At 35.5% G+C, this 25,326-nt stretch overlaps 7 protein-coding genes and 1 long non-coding RNA gene across 9 annotated transcripts; 4 read left to right on the forward strand and 4 right to left on the reverse strand.

The window, feature by feature from the left end:
* Nucleotides 3,122-3,765, forward strand: LOC109127636 (protein 108-like). The gene is made up of 2 exons (XM_019232672.1): nt 3,122-3,496; nt 3,599-3,765. The coding sequence occupies exon 1, from the start codon at nt 3,177-3,179 to the stop codon at nt 3,459-3,461; it is 285 nt and encodes a 94-aa protein (XP_019088217.1). The 5' UTR covers nt 3,122-3,176; the 3' UTR covers nt 3,462-3,496; nt 3,599-3,765.
* LOC104727191 (homeobox-leucine zipper protein HDG7-like) lies at nt 7,248-10,419 on the forward strand. 2 transcript variants are annotated; one of them, XM_019235629.1, is made up of 8 exons: nt 7,248-7,474; nt 7,570-7,687; nt 7,763-8,257; nt 8,353-8,454; nt 8,534-8,746; nt 9,138-9,300; nt 9,381-9,751; nt 9,837-10,419. In XM_019235629.1, exons 1-8 carry the CDS (start codon nt 7,248-7,250, stop codon nt 10,212-10,214), a joined length of 2,067 nt encoding a protein of 688 aa, XP_019091174.1. In that variant the 3' UTR covers nt 10,215-10,419. The 2 variants fall into 2 exon arrangements, with proteins under 2 accessions (XP_019091174.1, XP_019091179.1); XM_019235634.1 differs by having other exon boundaries at nt 9,396-9,751.
* Nucleotides 10,322-11,849, reverse strand: LOC104727184. Its single transcript, XM_010446216.2, has one exon. The coding sequence runs from the start codon at nt 11,773-11,775 to the stop codon at nt 10,432-10,434; it is 1,344 nt and encodes a 447-aa protein (XP_010444518.1). The 5' UTR covers nt 11,776-11,849; the 3' UTR covers nt 10,322-10,431.
* Nucleotides 17,064-18,124, forward strand: LOC104727201. Its single transcript, XR_758194.2, has 2 exons — nt 17,064-17,418; nt 17,641-18,124. It is a non-coding gene; the product is annotated as an uncharacterized LOC104727201 (long non-coding RNA).
* On the reverse strand, nt 18,631-19,476 carry LOC104727207 (3-hexulose-6-phosphate isomerase-like). The gene has a single exon (XM_010446245.2). It carries the CDS (start codon nt 19,359-19,361, stop codon nt 18,738-18,740), a length of 624 nt encoding a protein of 207 aa, XP_010444547.1. The 5' UTR covers nt 19,362-19,476; the 3' UTR covers nt 18,631-18,737.
* LOC104727215 (protein phosphatase inhibitor 2-like) lies at nt 20,103-22,224 on the reverse strand. Its single transcript, XM_010446260.1, has 4 exons — nt 22,117-22,224; nt 21,284-21,396; nt 20,682-20,870; nt 20,103-20,582 (listed from the first exon to the last, which is right to left on the reverse strand). Exons 1-4 carry the CDS (start codon nt 22,131-22,133, stop codon nt 20,332-20,334), a joined length of 570 nt encoding a protein of 189 aa, XP_010444562.1. The 5' UTR covers nt 22,134-22,224; the 3' UTR covers nt 20,103-20,331.
* LOC104727218 (ADP-ribosylation factor-related protein 1-like) lies at nt 22,373-24,496 on the forward strand. Its single transcript, XM_010446272.1, has 7 exons — nt 22,373-22,481; nt 22,946-23,089; nt 23,176-23,316; nt 23,658-23,766; nt 23,843-23,904; nt 23,994-24,097; nt 24,183-24,496. Exons 2-7 carry the CDS (start codon nt 22,997-22,999, stop codon nt 24,289-24,291), a joined length of 618 nt encoding a protein of 205 aa, XP_010444574.1. The 5' UTR covers nt 22,373-22,481; nt 22,946-22,996; the 3' UTR covers nt 24,292-24,496.
* On the reverse strand, nt 24,522-25,217 carry LOC104727228 (chromosome transmission fidelity protein 8 homolog). The gene is made up of 3 exons (XM_010446282.2): nt 25,034-25,217; nt 24,759-24,948; nt 24,522-24,649 (listed from the first exon to the last, which is right to left on the reverse strand). The coding sequence occupies exons 1-3, from the start codon at nt 25,184-25,186 to the stop codon at nt 24,639-24,641; spliced, it is 354 nt and encodes a 117-aa protein (XP_010444584.1). The 5' UTR covers nt 25,187-25,217; the 3' UTR covers nt 24,522-24,638.

Below are 25,326 nucleotides of genomic sequence, written 5' to 3' on the forward strand. Positions count from 1 at the left end.
ACTAACCAAGGTTCCAACAACATAACCAACAAATCCAATAACACACAAACGAGACCCTAGATCATCCTCCTCCTCATTGCCATGATTCCACGTCACAAACCTGCACACCACAAACAACAATTGAGATGCGTAAGTATTATCACAAATACTTAGTGAGGCAATCCTCCCATCTACTGGGCTATACACACGCAACTGAGAAACCAATGCTTAACAAATAACAACCAAACACAAACAAACCAGGAAAATCACGAAACAAGCAACTTGGTGTCGACCGACACCAGGTCGATCGACACTGGCCAAACATGGTGTCGACCGACACCTAACAGGTGTCGATCGACACTCCCTTCGCAGACGTGAACTGCACGAATCCGAACGACGAACCTCCGTTTCCAATCATCTCTAATCCGTTCCAACCTCACCCAAAACCTTCAGGAACCTATAAGAACCATAACACAACCACCACAAGCAAGAACAACACCACTAACACCACCAATCAAGCAAGAACAACACCACAAAGCACCACCAATCAAGCAAGAACAACAAAGGATTCTCAGGCTTAGATAAGCCATGGTCATGCACTCACCTTATCAACTGATTATAACAACGAATACAACCAGTTGAGACTCTCCTAACGTCTGAAACAGCCCAGCAACGCCCTACAACAAGCCACACAACCAAAAACGACTTATAGCAAAACTGGACAGAAACATCAGAAAAGAACAGTCTCAAAGACGAATCCCTAAAATAAAAACCAACCGTTAACTATCAAATCGCTCCGGTGAAAAGCTACCCCTAGACGTCACGAAGCTTTCCACAAATTTTTAGCACGATCAGGCACAACACGAGACCACGATCTCAGTTACAATCTCCGATGGTCCCAACTCGCGTCTGAGAAAACGTGTCTCACGAAACTGCCAATAACTCATCTAGTTTAAATCCAAATCTAATTCTGTAAAAAGGCGAATGACGATGAAAGACTTGGTAATAAACCTACCAAATTTCATTACCTTTGAGAACGATTTGATATGCCGAAATTGTTTCCTCCCAAACCCTAACGATTCTGATCTTTCTCCTTTAATCTCCTTCACACCACAATAGGCTCTCTCCTCTCTCTCTATCTCTGCAAACGGCGACCAGACACCCTAAAACCCTTAATTTGTCGCTTCTCCACTTATATACTCGGTTTAGATAACTAAACCAAGCCAACCAAACTAAAATCGCGAATTAAAACAAACCCGACGAACCCAGAAATAGTGGTGTCGATCGATGCCACAAGGGTATCGATCGATACTCACACCAAAACAACAAAAATTGGTTCGCGGATGTTACAAAAGGATTATGTTTCATGTGTAACACTGTAACTTAAACTTTCACTGTGAAATGAATACTTACATTCTTATCAAAAATAGAAAAGTTAAATAATTAATAACACTAATCTGAAGAAACCTTTGTTTAAGGGGTTTGTTTGTTAGTATTTCACTAAACCTCTGTTCCAACTTGATTGGATACGCTTTGGTTATTTAGGCCCTTACATATTGAGGTTCTTGGATCTAACTCTTCTATCTAAAGCCGGATAGGCGTAAAATGTTTTTCTGTTTGTAATAAAAATAAAACAAAAATCCTCTTCTACCTCAAACTTCAAGGGAATCATTTAAGCTTTTGGGATGAATTGACACACCTTCGTCAATACAATCACATTTTCTTAAAATCCTATTATATTAATTGAGAAGTACAAAAAATAAACTAACTTTAAAAAGTATAAAAAATTACGTTCAAATGCCATTAGAAATATTTAAATACAGTAGAAGCTAAAATCATTGAGAGTATTATAAAGATAATTAATAATTAATAATCATTTAATTATCTAATTAATCAGAAAATCCTAGGTTACGTAGATACTCAATCGAATTAAGTAGGATACATTGACCAAATAAAAAATATATCAGTTTTGTGAAACACCTTAGATTTTTAATCCCATATAGTATCATATATATTTACCATATAGTATAAAGAGTAATGTTGAAATGTTGAAAATCATAGATTTCTATTTACACATATTATTATTGCTATGATAAAATAAAACTATTAATATTATTATTAGAAAAATTAGTCACTCACATTTTATTCATTACATTATTGGTTTTTCTTATTTTTTGTTTTCATTTAAATTAGTAGGATTTTCTTTAAATTTTTCAAATTCAATAAGGATAAAGTTTTCAGCTACCTTTAATAACAAAAAAGAGTAATGTTGAAAGGTTGAAAAGTCATATTATTGCTAATTACACATATTATTATTGATATCCAGAATAAAAATTATTAACATTAACACTATAAAAATGAACTCATATTTAAGTCATCAATTATATAGTGTTCTACCAGAGATTAAGTCATTTACACATCATGTTACTATATATATCCTTTACAAACAGAGTTTATAGAACTATATAAAGATATTATATGATTCAAATTAAACGGAAACTTACCGAATATCTTTAGGCAAATGGCTATAAATCCTAAATTACAAATCTGTCAATGTGACAATCTTTTTACTTATTTTAGAACTAGAACAAGGATGTTGTTTTATTTTATTGACAAATGTTTAAACAATTTTATTCATTGTTACAATTCTGGAGTTTTATTGACAAAGATTTTCAATAAAAAAAAATTAAAATACAAAAATTATATAAGCAAACTGAATTTATGATCACAAATGAATATAAATAATATAATAATAAAATAAATTATTACAAATTTACATAAATGAAAATGTTCAGCCAGCGGTATACCGCGGGTTAGTACCTAGTATATAAATTAATTTGCTCTTTTCTTATAGTGAATACTGAATAGTAAATACCATATCCATATGTATATATACATGTATAAAAATGAATATATCAACAAAACATTAACTAAGGAATCAGAATTCACAAGCATGCATATTCTCTCACTTTCACACATTGACACACACACACACACAAAAAAAGGTGCACCTTAGCGTGACCTCTTTCGTTAGGTAGCTCACAGATGACGAACCTAGACCCGCTCTTTACCATATGAAGATCCAATCCTCTTCCACTCTATATAAACATCAATAGAACCCTAAACACTTATATAGATCAAACAAAAATACCCCACATTATCAAAAATCATATTTGCATAAGATAAAGAAACAGAAGATGGCAGCCTCGTCCAGCTCTTCCAAGTTGATCATGAAGGTGACAGTGATGGTGATGCTCGTTGTGGTGGCAGCGACGGTGGTCGATGGGCAGAGCTGCAATGCACAGCTGAGTGGACTGAACGTGTGTGGTGAGTTTGTGGTTCCTGGAGCTGACAGGACCAACCCGAGTGCAGAGTGTTGCAATGCTCTTGAGGCAGTGCCTAACGAATGCCTTTGCAACACGTTCCGCATTGCCTCTAGGCTTCCCTCTCGCTGCAACATCCCTACACTTTCCTGCAGTTGATATGGATCTTCCCATATCAATTCAAAACGTTATATGTAAGTGGCTAAAAAGCTTACCAATATAATTAACATTTATTACGTTGATTGTTATATATGCATAATTTATGCATCTAAGATCTCTCTTATTTCTTGCTTTAGGAGAAGCATGACAAGAGATCACGGAGATGGATACATCTAAGAATAAAAAACTCGGAGTTTGAGTTGTTGTTTTTTTTGTTTTTGGCTTTTGTTCGTCGCTGTAAAACCAATGGGTTTGGAATTAAAAAATGAATAATATTGGAGTGAAATTATAATCTCTCTTTTAAATGGTTTATTAACTTAATAAAATAAAATAAAAAACTTGAATGGTTGAACTTCACGTTGACAAATGAATCCTACAGGCAGATCAGCCGTGCAGTGACTTCAAGTCTAGGAAGTTCTATAAACCACAATGGGAAAGAAGTTGCTTTTACATTTGATTAAACTATGATAAAATAAAATAAAACGAATCTTTATTTTTGGGCTTCAAACTTTAGACATTGAGGGTAACCTAACAGGCTTCTAAAATCTAATAATTTCTAAAAAGTGGTAGATTTCTATATGAAGTAAGTAATTACGTCGAGGATTGAAGAGAGGTTGATGATATATAGTGATCTTGGTAATTCGAATCCGTGTAGTTTATTGTTTCAACATTTACCTATTAATTTGTAAAGGCTAATTAACAGTGCCAGCTTAACTAGGTGGGCGGGCAGTGCGACCGCCCCGGGTACATAAATTAAATGGGCATATACGTATAAGAAAAAGGGCATAAAAAAAAATTGTAAGTTAAAAGAGGCACGAAAAAAAACTTTGCAAGTTAAAGAGGCACAAAAAAAAAATTTTAAGCTAGAAAGGAGTACAAAAAAAAAATTTATATGAACCAAAGAAAACCAAAAAAATAATTAGTAAGTTTTTCTATAGGTTAAGAGGCATTTTTTTTTTAGTTTGCCCAAGAGCACATGTAATATGTTTAAACCGGTACGGCTAATTAAGAGAGTTGTATGGATAATTGCTTTATCATGGAAGTATATCTGTAAATCAGGATCGTTTCATGAGACTACTTTTAGCTAGCATGCTACCAGAAAACGCGTGTGACGTAACAATACTGTTAGCGCGTCTCCAAGTTGAACTGCTCGGCGGACATCACGAGCTCGGGCCACACGCTCATCTCCCTCTGTTTCTTTATATATTGTCAACATAATACTATATGTTAATTTTTTTTTTTTGTCATCTGGATTTTCCATTCAAATAAGAAGGGATTACATAAGTGTAGCTTTGTAGTGAGATCAAAAGCTACTACGGGAAAGTGATTTAAACAAACTCGACTTAACCCTCCAAAAAGTAGGCTCTAACAAGTTAGCCATTAAGGGAGATGAAACCCATACCTAAACAGAGGAAAAGAATCTCTCAGATTCAAAGAGTTCATGTAACCATCTGGGATCCCCAATGGAAACATAAGATTGCAATAAAGCATGATCAGGAACACTTTGAGCTATGAGAGAGGCTCCTCTATTTGAATCTGGTTTCTCAAAAAGTACTCTCCATTCTTGTATTCTAGTTAGTAGCAGAAGCAATTCTGATTGTTGGTGTGCATAAGATGGCCAAGCTTTTGGTCTTAAAATCCCCCCAGTCAGTGCTGCAGACTCAGAAGCGAAGATCACTTTCAAGAATTTGTGGCTGATCATACTCTCGGCAGCCCATAAGAAACTTTGAAAATCTGCTTCTTCCCTATTCATAGAACTCTCCAAGGCTTTTCTGCTATGTAGGAGAACTGAACCATGTTCATCTCTAAGAACCCAGGCAGCTCCTGAGACCAAATTTTTGTTTCCTCTTGAAGTGCCTATGTTACACTTTAACCATCCAGCAGGTGGCGGTTTCCACAAGTTAACATTCCGATGTTCCTTTGCTTCTTCCTCCATTTCGCTTTCAATGTTCACCTGTTGAGATAAGCTCCATTGATCTGCATCCTCTCTGATTTTGAGGATTGTATCAAGAGGATCGAACATTTTTGCTTCAAAAAAGAAGGAGTTTCTGTTCTTCCACAATCTCCAAAGAATCCACGGGAATAACCTTCTAGTCTCAATAGGAACACTTGAGATCTTAGCTATTCTATAGAGATAGTGGAAGTTTGAATGCACTGAGAGCTCGTCAAAACCATTTGGGGGAGAGGGGAAGTTTGATAATGCCCATACCTGCCTAGCCAGAGTGCAAGTAAACAATACATGATTGATTGATTCTCCCTCTTTGCCACAAGTCTGACATCTGGAGTCCAGCTTAATTCCTCTTTTCAAAACCAGATCAGTCACCGGCAATGCGTCACTAACTGCTCTCCAGAGGAACGCCTTGATTTTGGGAACAGTTTGAAGAGACCAAACTTTGTGTTTGATGCCATTGAGAGATGGTTGCGACTTTGCTTCCTCTAGCAGCTCTGGGTTCTTAAAAGTGCTCGCCAGCCAATAGCCCGACTTGACGGTATACTCTCCACTCTTCGTATGATCCCAACACCAGAAGTCTTCATTACTGATGATCGGCTTCAGCTTTTTGATGCATTCTATATCATTGGGTAGGAAAATGGAATCCAGGATCTCATAGTTCCAAGTTCTTGACTCACTGTTGATTAGATCAGAGACTCTCAGGTCCCAATCAAACAATGTGTTTTTCCTGTAGGGAGCTCGCCAACAATTATCAAAGATCCAAGGATCCCACCAGACTTTGAAAGACTTCCCATTTCCTATTTTCTTCTTCAACCCTTTTTTCAACAACTCTCTGCCATGGACAATGCTACGCCAGCCAAAAGAGGGTCTCTCCCCAATTCCTGCCTCAAGAAAGTCAACCTCAACACAATACCTACTCTTTATAACTTGAGCAAAAAGACTATTAGGTTCTTGTATGATTCTCCAGGCTTGTTTAGCCAGAAGTGCTTGGTTGAAGTCTTCTAAATCTCTAAACCAAAGACACAATACTATATGTTAATTTAAAACTGTCAAATTCAAGAAAGACTCCTTTACATTTGTTTACAGTTTTAAATGAAGCAAAAAAAAATTAGCAAAAGTTGGGTTTTTATATTTTAGTTTATCTTATGTTGCAGTTACCCATGGTTAAAAATTAAAATAATTTAGAAATGGTGAGGAAGAGTCAAACTAGATCTTTTAGGCTTTTTAGCTCAAGGCTTGTTTTTTTAATTTTCTTGCTAAATTGTCAAAATCTTGAGGGAAAATGACAAAAGAAGAAACCCATTAGGTCAAATTCGAAGCTTTCTTGATCTAAGTAAAATTACGGTTTCGTTTTTTTTGTTTTTTTCACCTATCTAGGACATTCTTCGAAGGAATAGGGATTAAAAAGGTCAAAGGTGTATGTATATATATAACTTGTGTTTTTGGGACCCGTTGAGTAAAAATTGTCAAGAGAGAGAGAGAAAGAGACAAAAACAGAGTTTTGAACAAAAAAGGGGTAAAGTCATATGATATAACAAAGGAGGCTAGACTAGACACCTTTTTCTCTTTCATTTTGCTGATCTCACTCTTACGATATAGACTAAAGCAAGATTTAATTCTTGTTTAGTCGTCAGAAATTTTCTGTGTATTGATTGAAAGGTATGAAACTTGCTGAACAAGCAATGTTAAACACTGAGAAGAGTAGAAACAGTGACCATACAAAATATATGTTGAGTTGTTGCATTATGTTACAAGTTCACTCGTGGCTTTGTCTGTTTTGTTCTAAAGCAAGATTATTGTCTGTTTTTTTTTTTTTTTGGTTGCAGAAAGAGGAAATGAACGGTGATCTTGATGTTGATATGTCTAGAGGAGATTTTAATCCAAGTTTTTATCTTGGAAGGCTTAAAGATGATGAGTTTGAGAGTAGATCGTTGTGTGATGATGATAGCTTTGATGCAATGTCTGGTGATGAGAATAAACAAGAACAACGCCCTAACAAGAAGAAGAAGAAGAGGACAAGATACCATAGGCACACTTCTTACCAGATTCAAGAACTCGAATCGTAAGTTGTTTCTCTTTTCAAAAGCATCTAAATTTTCTCATTTTCATCAATTGGTTTTTGAGTTATATGTACTATTTGCTATTTTCTGATTGTAGTTTCTTCAAAGTGTGTCCTCATCCTAATGAAAAGCAAAGGTTGGAACTTGGAAAAAAACTTACTTTGGAGAGTAAGCAAATCAAGTTTTGGTTTCAGAACAGAAGAACTCAAATGAAGGTACTTTTTATCTCAGTATTTGAAATGAAAAAGTTGTGATTTTTATGGGAATGTTGTTGTTTTTATATTGACCAGACACAACTAGAGAGGCATGAGAATGTGATTCTAAGACAAGAGAATGAAAAGCTGCGTCTCGAAAACAGTTTCCTTAAAGAGTCAATGAGAGGTTCTTTATGTATTGATTGTGGTGGAGCAGTTATACCTGGTGAGGTTTCATTTGAGCAGCACCAACTTAGGATTGAGAACGCTAAGCTTAAGGACGAGCTTGATAGGATTTGTGCTTTAGCAAACAGATTCATTGGTGGGTCTATTTCACTTGAGCAGCCTTCAAATGGTGGGAATGGCTCACAGCATTTGCCTATAGGGAATGGCTTCAGTGGTGGAACTTCACTGATGCTTATGGATCTTACCATGGAGGCTATGGATGAGTTGTTGAAGTTAGCTGAATTGGACAATCCTTTATGGAGCTCAAAGAGTGAGAAAGAAGCAATAGTCAGACCTGCGTGTACAAGAGAAATTGGTTTAGTTCTCATCAATAGTGTGGCTTTAGTCGACTCTCTTATGGAGACGGTATGAGAAACTTGTATACTCTCTAGTAACCATTATTTTTATTGGTGCACACACTCACTGATAAATATTTCATCTTTGCTTTTGGGTTGTTACAGAACAAATGGGCAGAGATTTTTGAGTGTATTGTCGCAGTTGCATCAACCGTTGAAGTGATATCCAACGGTAGTGATGGATCTAGAAACGGCTCACTTCAATTGGTATGTTTCTCAAGAACCATAAAGATTATATATTTTGGCCACATTTGCTAATTCAATGATCCTTTTTTGTTTGGGACAGATGCAAGCAGAGTTTCAAGTGATGTCTCCATTAGTTCCAATCAGACAGAAGAAGTTTCTTAGATATTGCAAGCAACATGGAGATGGTTTGTGGGCGGTCGTTGATGTTTCTTATGATATAAACAGAGAAAATGAGCACTTGAAGTCTTATGGTGGCTCTAAGAGGTTTCCTTCAGGCTGCATCATACAAGACATAGGCAATGGTTGCTCCAAGGTAACTTGTCAATTTGATGTCATGGATCTGCGTGAGATTTTCTTGAATTTTTTATAGTTAAGAAGTTTGGTTAGTCGACAAATTAGCCTGAGAACCTGAAGCCTTTCTGTATATCTTATCATAAAACTCTAAAAGATTCCTTTAAGAAATTTTAAACTCATATCAAAGGCTTCATTTTTCAAGGCAAATCTTGCTTCTTTGTCTGGGCTAAATCTAGGCTATATACATTTATAATTAAAAACAATAATATCTCGTTTTGTTTACTTTGATCGATGGAAACTTTTGGTATGTTGTTCATCTACTATGTAAACATTTGTTAGTAAAATGAGTTATTACCACTGGTAACAAACTCAATGTCCCACATATGGTTTAACACAGAGACTTTTAACAGGTGACATGGATTGAACATTTAGAGTATGAAGAGAGTCACATCCACTCGCTTTACCAACCGTTGTTTGGTTCTTCAGTTGGGTTAGGCGCAACCAAATGGCTCGCGACTCTACAGAGACAATGCGAAAGCTTCACGAACCTTTTGTCTTCTCAAGATCACACAGGTTTTCTCTCTTTCTCTTTATTTTCTCTCTGCATTTTGAATCTTGAAATGTTTAGATTTGAAAGAGAGAAATCATTCAAGAATGTTTTCTGATAGGTTTGTCACTTGCTGGAACTAAGAGTATACTTAAGCTGGCACAGCGTATGAAGGTCAACTTTTACTCGGGAATAACTGCTTCGTCAGTTCACAAATGGGAGAAGCTTAATGCTGAGAACGTGGGACAGGACACGAGGATACTGACTAGGAAGAGTCTTGAGCCGTCTGGTATTGTCCTGAGCGCCGCAACGTCTCTCTGGCTACCAGTGACTCAGCAGAGACTCTTTGAGTTTCTGTGTGATGGTAAATGCAGAAACCAGTGGGATATATTGTCTAATGGTGCTTCAATGGAAACCACGCTTCTCGTCCCTAAAGGGCAACGCGAAGGAAGCTGCGTCTCTCTTCTTCGTGCAGCTGTGAGTTTATAATCTTTTCTGAATCTCTGTTCATTTAATTCCTAATAAATCTCTGTTCTTGGTTACTGACTAGACCTAATTGCAGGGGAAGGATCAAAACGAGAGTAGTATGCTCATCTTGCAAGAGACATGGAATGACGCTTCTGGTGCACTGGTGGTTTACGCACCTGTTGATATTCCATCTATGAACGTTGTAATGAGCGGTGGAGATTCAGCTTATGTGGCGCTTCTTCCATCGGGGTTCTCGATATTGCCTGACGGATCATCATTGTCTGACCAGATCAATACCAACGGCGGTTTGGTGAATCAAGAAAGCAAAGGATGTCTCCTGACTGTAGGATTTCAGATATTAGTGAATAGCCTACCTAGTGCAAAACTCAACGTGGAGTCTGTTGAAACTGTTAACAACCTCATCGCATGCACCATTCACAAGATCAGAGCCGCTCTTCGTATACCTGCTTAGCTAACTTTCTAATCTTGTTTCTCTGTCTGAAACATTTTGTCAAAGTGTAGGAGAGACAACAGGATAATTTACATTTTGTGAGAGTGTAGCAAGTAGAGTAGAACAAAGAAACGAATGGACCAAAGTTTTATATTATGCAAAACTGATTTGTTGTTGTTGTTTCTGCCATTTTCCTCTGATACATAAAAAACGTTGGGAAAAAAAAGCTACAGACTTCTCAAGAAACATACAAGACACCTCGACGATAAAAGACAAGACTTGCCGAAGTAAAACACGACCAAACAAACAGTACCCACCAAGACATCAGCAAACCAACTTGTTTAACGAAATCGCTACAAGGCAAAGAACCACATACCAGTTGCGCCACAGCAAAAGAGCTCAAGTCAATCTGAGACAAGCCGAGGAAAAGAATCACAAGAACCGATGGCGCCAAAAACTGCAAAGCCACAAGGCATAAGTAATGGTTATGAAGAAACATCTTCGCGCGGCTAAAGTCCAAATCAGGAGTTTTACTTCCATGTAATCTCTGATACCAAGAAAGCACCGCTTCGTTCAAAAACATCTGAAGGTTAGGACGAACAGCCATAGCTTGAAGCAAACCCGACAGTAACAAACACAACACCCGAAACTCAACAAAATCATCACTCGACAAGCCTACATTACCAACCAACCCACTACTTCCAGTTCTCTTCACTAAAATCTCAGCCAAGGGATGAATCCAAAGCAAAGAAGTGAACACAGGTACGATATAATTCGCGTACAGAACCATCCTCCCAAACCAACCACAAGAAATGATCGACAGATTACTCCTAATCTGATCAGTTCCAATCCAAAACGACCTTGCACTTCTCCCAGCAGGCATATAAAGAAACCCACAGATACAAGCCATCGAAAACGAGATCACAATACAGGAGAAGGCATCAACAGAACCCAATTGAAAATCAAATCCTTTAGGGAACACACCAGCACTGATGATAATCCCAAACACAAACCCTAAACCCCCAAAAATCAAACTAAGCTTCTTCTCAGATTTCTTAGAAGCAGATCTCTCAATAGAGATCTTCCCTAAAGCAACCAACACCTTACACAAAGCTACAAACCCAAGAACAAGCGGAAAAATCAAACCGTTCCCTAACACTCCATGAGTCTCCTCTACACCGAAGTAACGGTTAAGAAGAAAGCAAGAAACAGTTAAGAAGGATAAAACGAAAAGCGAATTGTACTCTGTGAAATACATTCGAGATCTGAGGTGATCTTCATCGAGCTTAATTCGAAAGATCTGGGCGTTGCTTTCGTCGAATTCGGATTTATCTTTGGATCTGTTTCTTCTCCTGACTTCGACATTGGACTTCGGATCCTCGGTGTTAGATGGTCGTCGAATCGCGGGTCGGAGTCCGTTTCCGGAGTTGTTGTTTTGGTTGAGATTTTCAGGTTGGATGTAGGTACAGAGACCGTGGAGGAAGATGATTGAGATTTTTACGAATGAGAGGATTAGGGCTAAGAAGGCAGATAGTAGGATTTGAAGTGTGAGATTCCTGTAAGTTCCAAGAATCTCAAGCATTGTTCTTCTTCGGTCACTCTGTTCTTCGACTCTCTCTCTTGTGGAAGAAGAAGATGATGTGAAGTATAAAGTAATCTTCCATACTTTTTTTTAGGCCTGTTAAAAAAAAAAAAATTAATGAAAAGACAAGTAAGTAAGCGTTTTGAGCGTCGAACTCGGGACATTTCAGACTCTCTTCTACTGCTTATACCACTAGGATAACAAAGCTTCTTAGAAATATTGTCGATTATAGATATATATCATTTTCGGGCACAAGCTGATGTTTCATATGCACCGTGTACATATTTTGCTCACCAATTTATGCGAGTAAGATTGTGTTATTCAACAGTGAGATTCAACAAATTAAAAAATTATAATATAAATTATGTTTAGTATAATACAATTATATTATGTATTATAATATAAATTATAAAAAATTACATTTATATATTATCGAGCGAGATTTAATTTCAAATAAGTAAAACTATGTACAACGCTTCAATTCAAGTGATACTATTCTATTTTCACTAAATAGCTTCTAAATTTCCCAAAATCAAGCAACTTCTTTTCAGTGGTATCATATCTCTCATTCACTGGCATGCTTGAACAATAGATTACATGGATCTTCATATCAATCATTTGATTCAATCCAAGAATATGGACTATCCAAGAATATAGATGCTCGTATGGATAATGTGGATAGTTTATTGGGTGATGAGGTTTTCACTTGGTGTGAGAAATATCTGGAACTCCTTTGTGCCTTCATAAATCAAGGGTTTAATAGCTTGATTTGCTGGCCAATTCAATTGGTTCATCAGATGACACACTATAGCTTCTTTGAATCTTGTTAAAAGCTTGTCACTTTAATGAGATACAACTAAGATTTAATAGATTAAGTGTGCTAGATTTATACAATATTACTATTTTTGGACATATCTATATCAAATTACACAAAAATTTGGGATTATAATATAAACTAATAGCTATATTCTCTAGCTCCAACCAGTGTCGAAATAATTATGATTTAATACTAGAGATTAACACTTTGAAAATGAAAGTGAAAAATAAAGTTGATTTAATGGAAACGTGAATTGATTATTTGGAAACAAGTGTGAAACAATTAAAAAGTATTTCTTAGTACTTGCATGAAAAGTCAAAAGTATGGACTGTGTTTTTATATTTTGCTGTTTTTTTAATAGAATTTTTGGTTTATAAATTGAACAGAATGTTGTTAAAGCTTCACCTTTTGCAATAGTCAAAAACTAGTGATGTGAAAATATTGAATTTATTTTATACTGTATAATAGTTAACTAGAGATGGCTTTAAAGTGCATTATAAAAGTTGATCAATGTTTTATGCTTTTAAACCATTAATTGTGCATATGTCGTAATTTGATCATCCACAAACTATTAAACCGTATAAAACTATTAAAAGGAGTACAATATAAAGTGGATTCCATACAAAAGTAAAGATAGACGCCAAATTTTAATTTCGAAAATATTGAAAGAAGAAATAATTTAAATAATATAATATTCATAAATGATTGTAACCAAAAAATGTAAATGGTGAAGATTTTGTATCTAACGTAACAACTACTATTATATTCAAATCCTAAAAAATATTTAATGTTAATTATTTGGATTATGAAGAACTAACCATATTTAAAAATTGTTTACAGATAATAAGGAAATTAGAATAAAATCAATCATCCAAATAATTAGCACTTGACATAACAATTAAAAATAACGATAATATAATTTAAAAATAACATCTATCCAAAAAATTTGGAAATCATTTAAAGTTTTTACCATAAAATCAAGCTATTTAATTTGGTGACATATTTTAAGATAATTTATTAAATTAAAATCAAGCATTTAAAATCCAAATTTTACATATGTAAACATTTTTAATACAATAAAATATTGTGCATCCCATATATATAATCGAAACAGGTAATACACAATATTCCACATATATTCTCATTGCATTATATTTTTAAATTCAAAAGATCTGATTTTATTAAACTTAATTTGTGATAATTATTAGCCGACTCTTCTTAGCCTATAAATTGATAATTGATAATCGATCATTTGTAGGGGGTGTCAAAATAGGTAACCCAACCTGACCCGATCCATACCCACATGGGTTAGAGACTTTTGTGGGCGGGTTCAACCCGACCTATTTATTATAATGGATTGAATTTATATACCCAAACCCAATTATATAAAACTCAATGGCTAAATGGGTTATCCATATAAAAATAAAATAAAATAAAATAATTGATATTAAATCTATAATATATTTATATAAAATATAATTAAAACCCAACCAAAATTTTCAACCTTAAAAAGTTAATTTCTAAATATTATAGAAAAATTTCACATTCATTTTAGTCTTTTCATTGACATATATATTATTGTTTATTTTTTTTGTTATTAGCAAAGTAGAAAAACTTAACATTTATTTTAGATATTTTACATAAATTAGTTATAAAAAGAAAATATTTTAAATATTAATATATATCTATATTATATTATATGCATATATATATATATTATTTTTGTTTTTTTCAATCAACCCATTGGTAACCCATAACCCTAATGGGTTTACCCCGATAAACCCACGAACCCATTGGACGAACCCATCAAAATCCATTTATTTATATGGGTATAAAAACTTAATCCATATCCGTTAAAATAATAGACAAACATGGTAAACCCATGGGTTTCTACCCATTTTGAGACCCCTAATCATTTGCATCTTGAAAGTATCTCTTTTTCATTTTTATTATCATAGTTGTTCATCTATATTATAGATAATTTATCATTTGCAAGTTTTTTTATTTTGAATTTGCAAGAAAACGATTTATTATCCTCATTGTTTAGTACATATGTCATAGCTAATCTTTTTAATTTTTATAATCTTTTTCAGGTGTGTAGAGCAAATCACTTCTCTTAAGGTAATATAACTTTTTAATCGATTTCATGTAATTTTTCAATTAGTTTTTATAGCTATTTGTTTAGAGGGGGTATTGAAAAGATTTGAGTAAGATTTTGAGTAATTTCAAAACAAGCCATCCTCTTCGTTATTAAACGAGAAATAACATTATTGATATCTCATTATCTTTGGTAGCCTGCAAAAAAAAACACATTAGAGTAAACGAGAAAATGGTCTTTTGATAAACAAGAAGTGAATATCATTATGCTTCAAACCTCCAATTCACACGAGACATTAAAAGTCTAGGTAGATTCTGAGTTGTGTCAGAAGACACATTTGGTGTCTCGATTCCGAGTGTGACCTGACGTTTGCTTGAGTTGAAGAACTGGTATTTTCTTGAATTGAAGAATTGGCAATTTTCCAGCTTTTGATGCAATGATGTGTGTCACTGTCACTTCGTCGTTCATCACCGCTTAGTGAGAGTGAGAGAGATAGGAGAACGTTTCTTCCGAAACGAGATGCCGAAGTTTGTACAGGAAGAGTCCGTCGGAGATGAGGAAACTGTTACCGGAGGTAAAGATTCGTTGACTTGCTTTAAGCCTCAAAGATACGGTAAAACTCAGTCTTCAGTTTGACATAAGTTTTTGATATTGGATTCGGTATGAAAGCTACTGAAATTGTTGTTCTATGTTTTCAATTCTCTGGTTTTTTTTTTTCTTAAGGTAGTGTTGGAGACATGAGAACGGTCTGGAAAGCGTGTTCGTGACTATTAGCTGTACATTGGAGTTCTTGGGATGGCTTATCTCTTGTTCAAGTCTTATTAGAGATTGTTGAGGCTTGTGATGTAGTTTCAAGAGATTTTGAGTAAAGTCCTCTCTTTTATTTAATAGCCATATGAAGAGATATCATGACTAATTTTATAACAGGCTAATTGAGGCATGATGAGTGTAATTTTTAACAGGCGTGTGACATTTATATGTGGTCATGTTGGTGTACGTGCTCTTGGTACTGTTGCAGCAAAGCATTTAGGTGATGACCAGTTGCAGGATCGTTACTTAGCCTGTTTCAATGAGGTTAGATTAACCCATGTTATAGCCAGTTGCAGGAACAGAGTTTTTAAAAGAATTTTGGAAATCCTTCAAAATTCCATCTTGAAGGCTGTGATTATATGAGTCACATTTTTCAACTAAAAAAAGATGAAAAGTCTCTTAAAATCATTCAAAGTAGCTATATTTTAAAAAGTTGTAATATTTTGAATAACAGTAGATTTTAAGTGAGTTTTAAAAATTATGTATTGAATAACAAGAGATTGTGAATCATTTTAAATGATTTTACATAAATCATAAGTTCAATAACATAGGATTTTAAAAGATTTTTAAAAATCATCAATTGAATAACAAGTGATTTTAAAAATACCTTAAAATCCTCTAAAAAACAAGTTTAATACCCCCCTCTTAATTCATGTACCTTTAATCATCCCCTCGATATGTTTGCAATAAGTTGTTTTATCCAATATTATGTAAATTAATGTTTTTTTGTATTTTGCAGGAACATCTAAAATTGTAATGATATCAAACCCATATGTTCTTATGTGATATGGGTATGTATACGATTTCACTCAATATTTTACCTAAGTATCATTCAGATTATAACTATCAATCTGAAAAAATTATATTGATTTTTTTTCAGGTTATATATATATATTTGATTTTTTTCTTATATCAAAATTTATAGTTTAGTTTCTTAAATATGCCCCAGGAAATAACGGGTTAAAGAAAGGAGAGCCATGATCACAAGATTCAAACAAATTAATGTATTCCTAATTTTGTATTTGTTTGAAACATCAATTCGGAATATTAATAATATTTAATTGAATATATAAATCCTATTTCTAATTGTAGAGTAATTTTATACAAATAAAATTATTATTCAAATATATTTACATTAATATATTTACATTAATTATTTTATAGTATTTTCTAAATCTATTTTCTCTCTTTATTTTATGACAAACCATAGATCGATTTCTCCATCATTGCTATATTGTTGGAGTAGTTATCAAATTCATTTTTATAGATATATGTAGTTTTTCAGTGGGTCAGAACATCTTAAAATTGATATATAGGTCTACTTTGCCTATAACAATTATTGGAGTAATTAATCAAATTCAATTTTGAAGATACATATGTAATTTTCAACGGGTCAGAACATGTAAAAAAATTTAGCTCAACCTTATCGTTTTGTATTATTACTGGTGAGTTTGTAATTTTTACAAATGCAATCTTTACATTGTGAGTGTGTAATTTTTAGGAATGCATTTTCTAATTTTTTCTTAAAGTTCTTTTTACGCGGATCCAATCCTGTTAAAAGGAGTACAATATAAAGTGGATTCCATACAAAAGTAAAGATAGACGCCAAATTTTAATTAGATGGCTCAATTTTTTAGGGTTTGGGAAAGTTCTTTGGGAGGAACATGCTCTCTCTCTTATCTCTCTAAAATCTTTTAGCGAGAGAGAATGTTTGTTTTGCCGTCCGGTGTTTTCCGGCTTCTGTCCAACATCTCTAGCTTTTATAGTGGGATGGTTGGCTTTTATCTGGCATCGTTGGCTTTTTTAGCAACGTCGGCCGGCTTTCTTCCGGCATAGGTGGCTCTGATTAGCACCTTTGGCCGGCTCTGCTTCTGGCATAGGTGGCTCCAATTAACACGTCTGGCTGGCTTTGTTTCCGGTATCTTTCAGCTTATATAGTGAAGATATTCTGCTTTGTCTCTAGCTATTCGTTGGTCGTTTTCTAGCGAGTATCAACTTTTGGATCCGATTTTTTTTTGGATTTAGTTTTTTCTTTCTTTTCTCTCCTTGTATTTTAATTGTGTATCGGTTTCAATTGGTTTTAATTGCATATATCTCCTTCAATCCGAGTTTGTAATTCGTTGGTCCTCCCTTGTTTAAGGGGCTCGATCTGGTTGGGAGTTGTGGATTGGTGTCTCTCTTAGTTCTTTGGGATGATTTAGAAGCAATTAAAGCAATTGATGGTATAATCCATATGCCGATACTGGTTGGATAGAGGTAGTTTGTTTGTTTTGCAGGTTCAATGGTGGAAGCTTTTAAGATAAAAAACCTTGACGATAGAAAAGCTGTTAATCGAAGATGAAGAAGATTTTCAGATTGTGCTAAGTGGAGTCTTATTCTCATCAACCTAAACTGGGATCTTGCCTTTAAATCTTTGGGCAAAGAGTAAGATCGGTCGAGCATTCAGTTTTCTGGTGATTTCGGCTGGGATAGTTGCCTTCCGGCGACACAGCAACTGCTGGAGATCGGAGATTTCCACCCCTTCGTTTTTCCACGTGTCTTCTTACATGTTCTCCAATAGCCACGTGTTATGTGTTGTATTTGAGCTTTCCATATCCAAGAGTTATCTTATTGAGTTTTTGTTTTATTGGGTTTGTATTGTAGATTTGGTAATTTTGGCTTGTAATTTTGGCCTGTTAAACTAGGCTTCAATCAATAAAAGACACTCTTGGGAAAAAGAAAAAAAAAAAAGACACCAAATTTTATAATATAATCATTTGACAAAATGTTTGAAACAGACTTAAGAGTAATCTAGGATCATGGGAAACCATAAATACGAGGTAGTTTTATAAGAGTGTTAGTCACACGTCCCATGGCGTAAAACAAGAGTAAAATTTGATTTATGTTTCAAACATATTCTATTTCATTTCAAGAAAGTAAACAATAGGGGAGTGTATTCATAGTAAGAATTTCGATTAAATATAATTTTACATTCAGTTAAAAGATTAAAACAATGGATTCCATCAATATTCTATCATAGGCAATGAACTTTTTAATAGATTGATTGTTGTTTAAATTCATAAACCCCAGAGGTCATATATGCTGCTTTCGTGGAAATGACAAATAACAATCAAAATACTCAGCCAAGAAATAACCATCACACAATGGAGGATAAATTATTTTAGATTATTAAAAATTTAGGTAAAATCAAGATCCTAAACATACAAAACAACACAGCGTGCTAATAAAATTCATACGTCACTCAAGATTAGTGTGACGAGCACGTACCGACTCAGGAGTCTCACCCAAAACATCAACTAACTTGTAAACAACCATCTCAAACAACACAAACAAAGCTCCTTCATATACACTCCCCATCGGCAACAAACGTTTCTCACCTATCTCCCCCGCATCACCACCACCGTTATCACTCGCCATAGTTTGAGCAGGTACGTAACACACATCCGTGGCATGTTTTAGACAAGAACCTGTCTCCGGCTGAGCAGTGAGGAGTAGAACCTTAGCACCGTTCGATTTAGCTACAGAACAAATCGCATCGACGGTTGAGAATCCTCCAGGACCAGCTGAAGCGATGAGGAGATCGGATGATGAGATTGGTGGTGTGGTCATGTCAAAGACTACGTGAGCGGAGAGACCGAGGTGAGAAAGACGCATCGCGAAGGCTTTTAGCATGAGACCTTCTCGTCCTACTCCGTAGAGGAAGACACGAGAGTTGCTGTTGCGGGAGATTGCGGCGAGCTCTGTTACGAGGAGGTCGAGTGGTGGTGGATATGGAGAGGTTGTGGTGGCGAAGACAGAGGAGATTTGATTGCAGATTTGAGAAGCTAGATCCGCCATTTCTTGAGCTTTCTTGCTCGCCATTGATGTGTGTTAATAATAATAATCTTCAATCGTGCAATTTGGACCACATTTACAAATATTTATAGGAAAAATGTTTCGCAGCTACTTGGACTATGCTCCAACACATGCGCACACATACAGACAAAATAAATGTCAGTCTAACTACTTGATTTATGTAATAGTCGTTATTACATAAGGACATGAATAAACTATCACAAGTTATGTGTGGAGCACCATAACCATAGATTCCGATACTGGCCCGGTGTACGGAGCGGAGGAATCCGGTACCGGAGCTTTGGTCCGTTATGACCCAATTATAATTTTTGACCCGATTATTTTTTTAGTAAACCCAGGTCAAAACGTATCCTGGTAGAAAGTTTTTCGGGTGTCAAATGTACAAAGTAATGTGTGTGCTCTGATGATAATCGGGTCATAACGGACCAAAGCTCCGGTACCGGATTCCGCCGCTCCGTACACCGGGCCGGTATCGGAATCTATGGTTATGGTGCTCCACACATAACTTGTGATAATTTATTCATGTCCTTATGTAATAAGGATAGATCAAGTAGTTAAGCTGACATTTATTTTGTCTGTATGGGTGCACATGTGTTAGAGCATAGTCTAAGTAGCTGCAAAACATTTTTCCATATTTATACCGTTCGATTCGGATAATTGATTCCGGTTTGGTTCGGTTTTATGTCAACCAAAGAACACAATACAGAGAGATACAAAGATGATCAAACAAAACACAACGTGAGAACATGGAAGAACAGAAGTGATTGTAATTTGTAAGCAACTGCTTCAAACTGGTATAAAGACAATAACATAATTTCAGAATTTTGATGGTTTTTTTTTCTCTTCTTTCTTTCTTTTATCAGAACTTCAGAAGGATTCAAGTAGATAAAACTCAGATTAGTAGAGATAGAGAGCTCTGTAAAGCCTGAACCAGAGTAATACAAATTTGATTCAACAGAGAGAGGTTTTTATATTATTAACTCGGGGGTGAAGATGACTTCTCTGATACAGTTGTTGTGCCTGCATCTAACTCTTTGTTTCCGCTTTTCGTGTGTCGTGAGGTTGTTGTTACTGCCTCTGATTTATTCCCCTTTGCACCATCATGATCTTCCTCTTCTTCTTCTTCGTAGAAGGACCCTGAGGATCTCAGTTCCTTCACCTTCCGAAACTCGTCGTAGTGTGCTTTGCGGTGTGCGTTGAAACGTGCATTTTTCCCATTTTCCGGACCTGTGAGTTACACACGAAAAAAAAACAGATATATATGGAGATGATCTAACAAAGGAACCTAAAACATGACAGTGTATTTGTTTGGTTTTTGAGGAGGACCTTCTTCATCTTGATCCATTGGATCTGCTTCTTCTTCGTCAGACGAGCTCCAGCCACCACCACCAGAACCCTGGCTAGAGTTTCTACTGGAGGAAGCTGCTGCATCATTCAGACTGTTCCTCAGTTCTTCTGCACGTTGCATATCATCAACGCATTCATCAAATGCTCTTCCTCTAGGAGACAGAGAACCTGGTACAATCAATCAGGCAACACCATTTAGAAAGTGTATATTTGCATTATTTGACACAAATTAGAAGACAAAAAACAGAACTAATTCAAGTTAATCTTACGTCTAGAATGAAAGATTTTCAAATAAACCAACCAATAGCAGGTACAAGGTTTCCCCATATAAGAGTAGTAACTAGCAACTGTTCAACTTCCTAAATTCAGCCAGCTCTAATTCGTTCAGAACTATACAAACCTTGAAAGCAAATCTTTTTCGCTTACACTTTACTTAATGCCTTAGTTACAATTTATCAATATACATATGATGATAAGTATGTATCTGAAAATGGAATAAACATATAAACGTCTGCTCAAATGTGTATCATAAGTTATGTGCATATAGAAACAGAAACCAAATAAAAGAGAAATAGACAAACCATCATCATCAATCATCGGGTGGTAGGGTGTCTTTGGTTCAGTAATCTTCTGCCTAACAGGTTTGTTAGATTCAATTTCCACTATATTAGCTTCATCCCATTGTACACGCCCCCTGCCATAAACAAAAAACATCCTTAATATGGCACAAGAGAGACTAATTCCACAAGAAACTATAATACATTATATACAAAGGTCATCTCTCTTTCCAATATCAAACTAAAGACAATAAAGTTCCATGAACATTAACACAGTAAGACCTCCCTCTTCCATTTCTTTTTTCATAAAAAGACCGCCATAGAAGGCTTAGAACTTAATATTTATGAATGTTTCATCCCTCCACAAAATTAACATAGCGATTGGCTTAGAAATTGATGTTACTATGAACACATGAAAGGTACACTTCTGATGCAGTAAGCTATAGACACAAACGAAAGAAAATTCTGAAATAGAGAAACATACTTAAGGCTAATAATCCAGCTAAATCAATTTAATCTGCTACCTTTTTCAAAGAAATGTACACAATGGTATAAAGTGACCACTCAAAATCACAACAAAACCTTTAAAGACAATGAAGCAGTAGTAATCAGGATCATTGAGCTCAAGCAAACAACTCCTAAACTTATCAAATTAGCTGAGTAATGGTTTCAATAAAAAAAAAAGGGTTCAATTCAAAGAACCAATTGATATCAAAAGCTTATCACTTTCCCAGATTAAGAACATATCCTCAAAGACACTGTGAAGAAACCCTAGCCTACGTTTTGTTCTACAGATACCAAAACTAAAAATCAAAGGTAGATCTCTTGTGACCATCGAAACAAGAAAATTACGTTACCTCTTTGGTTCGGCCATCTTCAGAATCTCCGGCAACTTATTTTTTGCTGTCTCGATCGCAAGTTTTTAAGACCTGCCTTTGTGTTCTTCTTGATTACAAAAGCAACGAAGAGATATAACAGAAGCCGTCCGTTTATTTGACTTTGACTAATGTTTCATCCAGATTTAGCCACATGGGATACTTAAAACCCGTTGGATTTGATCAAGCGCGTGAAGAATGAGGTAAGGGTAATTTTGGAATTTAGCTTTAGAAGTTTCTTTGAAGTGAGGAGGACGATCGAATCGAAGACGGAGGAGGAGGAGTGCGAAAAAAAAAAACTAAGTTTCGATCTTTCGTCAGTTCTTCTCTCGAGATCTTCAGTAACTGTAAGGATTTTTTCGAATCTTCAGTTTCTTGTTTCTCAATCGAAGGTTAAAAAGTATCTTTTTTGATGATTTTATCATACTTAAGGAGCTTATATTGATCTAGCTCTTGATCTTTCTGATGTGCAATGGCGAATGAGGTCTTAGGTCTTAATGATTCACTGGTTTTTCTTATTTGATCCATTACCTATTCCAAGATCTACCCTTTTAGTTGCTACGGTGTTGGAAATTGAAACCTTTTGTGATTCAAAGTGGTTTTGGTAGTTTGATGTCTCTTAGGTAGATTTGATTATTGCATTGTGGGGTTCTTTTTTTTGTTATTGTGAGTGAATGTGTGTCAGATCATGGATTCTTGTGATATCTAATTTACTTCTTGATGATTCTTCTGTTATGCTTTAGTTAAATTATGATAAGGAAGCAAAGTTATCTTGATACTGATGATAAGCTTCACTCTTGTTTTGGTTCAGCCAAAGGAAGATCAAAGTAATTAAAGAAGTTTGAAGTAGGAGGAGGAAGTCATGTTTTCTCTTATGGCTGGGCTATGGAGTTACATGTTCAGCAAGACTGAGTTCCATGTGCTCATTCTTGGTATCGACAAAGCTGGGAAGACGGTAATTTTTTTTTCCTCTTTTTATCTTATTTCCATGTGTTAGTACTGCCTGAATTCACCTCTGATGTACTTGCTTATACCTCTTAGACGTTTTTGGAGAAATTGAAGACAATATACTCAATCTCAGAAGGTCTTCCTCATGATCGAATTGTTCCTACTGTTGGGCTTAATATTGGTCGTATTGAAGTCTCCAATGCTAAAATTGTGTTTTGGGACCTGGGAGGTCAGGTGAGTTGGAAATGCCTTACATCATGTAATTGATCATTCGTCTTTGTGCCTATTTATGTGTTCCTAGTTAATCATGTTCTGTTGTGCTCTACTATTTAATAGTCACATATACCACTCTAGAGCATTTGCATTGAGATGATATGAGAGATAGATGTTACATGAGCGATTCTTTTGAACTCTTCCCCTCTCTAAGTTAGCATTCTTCTTTTTGGGAATATATGATAGAGCCTTGTTTGCAATATAGTTTCTTTCCGATCGTTTGTTTTGATTTACAAATCCTGATTGTGTAAAAGGATCAGTCTTTCTAACCAAATATCTGAGCCTTTTCCTCATTATGGCAGCCTGGTTTACGGTCGATTTGGGAGAAGTATTATGAAGAAGCACATGCATTGATATATTTGATCGATGCCGCTTGCCCACAACGCTTTGAAGATTCAAAATCTGCTCTAGGTAAGTATGTGCACACAAGTTGACATCAAACACAGCATTATGAAGCCAAAACTAAAATATAAATTGCCTTCACCAGAAAAAGCCCTGCGGCATGAGGATTTGCAAGGAGCCCCTCTTTTGATATTGGCAAACAAGCAAGTAAGGAAGTTGCATTGCTTCATTTATTGGCTTAACTTCTCCTTTGATATGTTGTTGCTGATAGTATTGAATCTGTAATTGATGAGCAGGATCTTCCAAGTGCTGTGTCAGCTGAGGAACTGGACCGGTATCTGGATCTAAAGAAATTGGACGAAAGGGTTTACATGTTTGAAGCAGTTTCTGGATATGATGGGTAAGTAAAATCTAACTTTAGCTACATACCGGAATCTAACTTTAGCCACACACCAGAATTTTAAAACGTATGTTTTGGTGAACAGGCGAGGAATTAAAGAAAGTATAGAATGGCTGGTTGGAGTGATGGAGAGAAGCAAAAGAACCGAAACATTAAGAGCCCGTGCAGGGTACGCTCCCGTGCCAAATGCATAGACACACGAAAAAGGACTCGCAAACTCAACTCTCCAACCAACTGGTTTCCTTTGATTATATATGTAGATAAAAAAAGAATCTTTGCATTGTTTTTGGTTAGCATCAAAATTCACATGATGAGTAGGACTAGTAATCTCTTTATCTACGGCCTTTTACTAATGTTATGAATTCAATTGAGATTTTGAGATCATGAGCATTTTAGTTACTCCCTCTTTGTACTACAAACCAAATAATGTAATCAAGTTTCTTGATTTGCAAACTCATTGAAAAGAACGAACAGAGAGACTACATAGTTTATCACTTTTAAGACAGGAAACAAGCAGAGACAATGAAGCAACAGAGAGGTTTCAGTTTGTTCCTGAAACAAAGAAGAAGAAGTGACTTAGAAAACTCAGAACTATCAGACCAAATCTAAGGCTTAAAGTTCATAAAGCAATCAAGAACAGAAGAGAGGGAGAGGTTGTTACCAGAAATGAGAGGCTTAGGTCTGGTCTTAAACAAGATCTTAGTTCGTATAATCCCAACAACTTCAAGTTCCGTTGTTTTCCCTGAAACTTCATCATCCAACTGAAGCTTCTTCAAAACCAGTAATGGCTTCTTTAGAATCACTTTAGAGCCTATGAGTTCATGGTAACCCACCGTGAACGTGTACGTTTCCTGAACCGATTGAGCAACATCATCAATCTCTGGTGGTTACAAATTCCGATTAGAGAATTGAAATAGGAAAAAAAAAAACCGAAACCTGCGACGATTCGGTATGACAGAGACGACCGATCTCGAGATTCTGAATAGAACCTTCGAACGAAGCTTGAGTCTCGACAACTCCTTGGAGTTCTACGATTGCCCACTCGCTACACTCATCTTCTCCACATCTACACTTCACTCGAATCTCCATCTTCTTCTTCTTCTTCTTCCTCTTTCGTCTCCGATACATTTGCTTTATATGTGTATATATGTATGTATAGGTTTTTTTGGCGGAAAGCTAGATTTTTTCGCGGGCTTTTTTCGTTTGAGATGACGTCAACATTATCTTCT

The sequence above is a fragment of the Camelina sativa genome, chromosome 2 (assembly GCF_000633955.1).
Source record: "Camelina sativa cultivar DH55 chromosome 2, Cs, whole genome shotgun sequence".
NCBI classification, from domain to species: domain Eukaryota; kingdom Viridiplantae; phylum Streptophyta; class Magnoliopsida; order Brassicales; family Brassicaceae; genus Camelina; species Camelina sativa.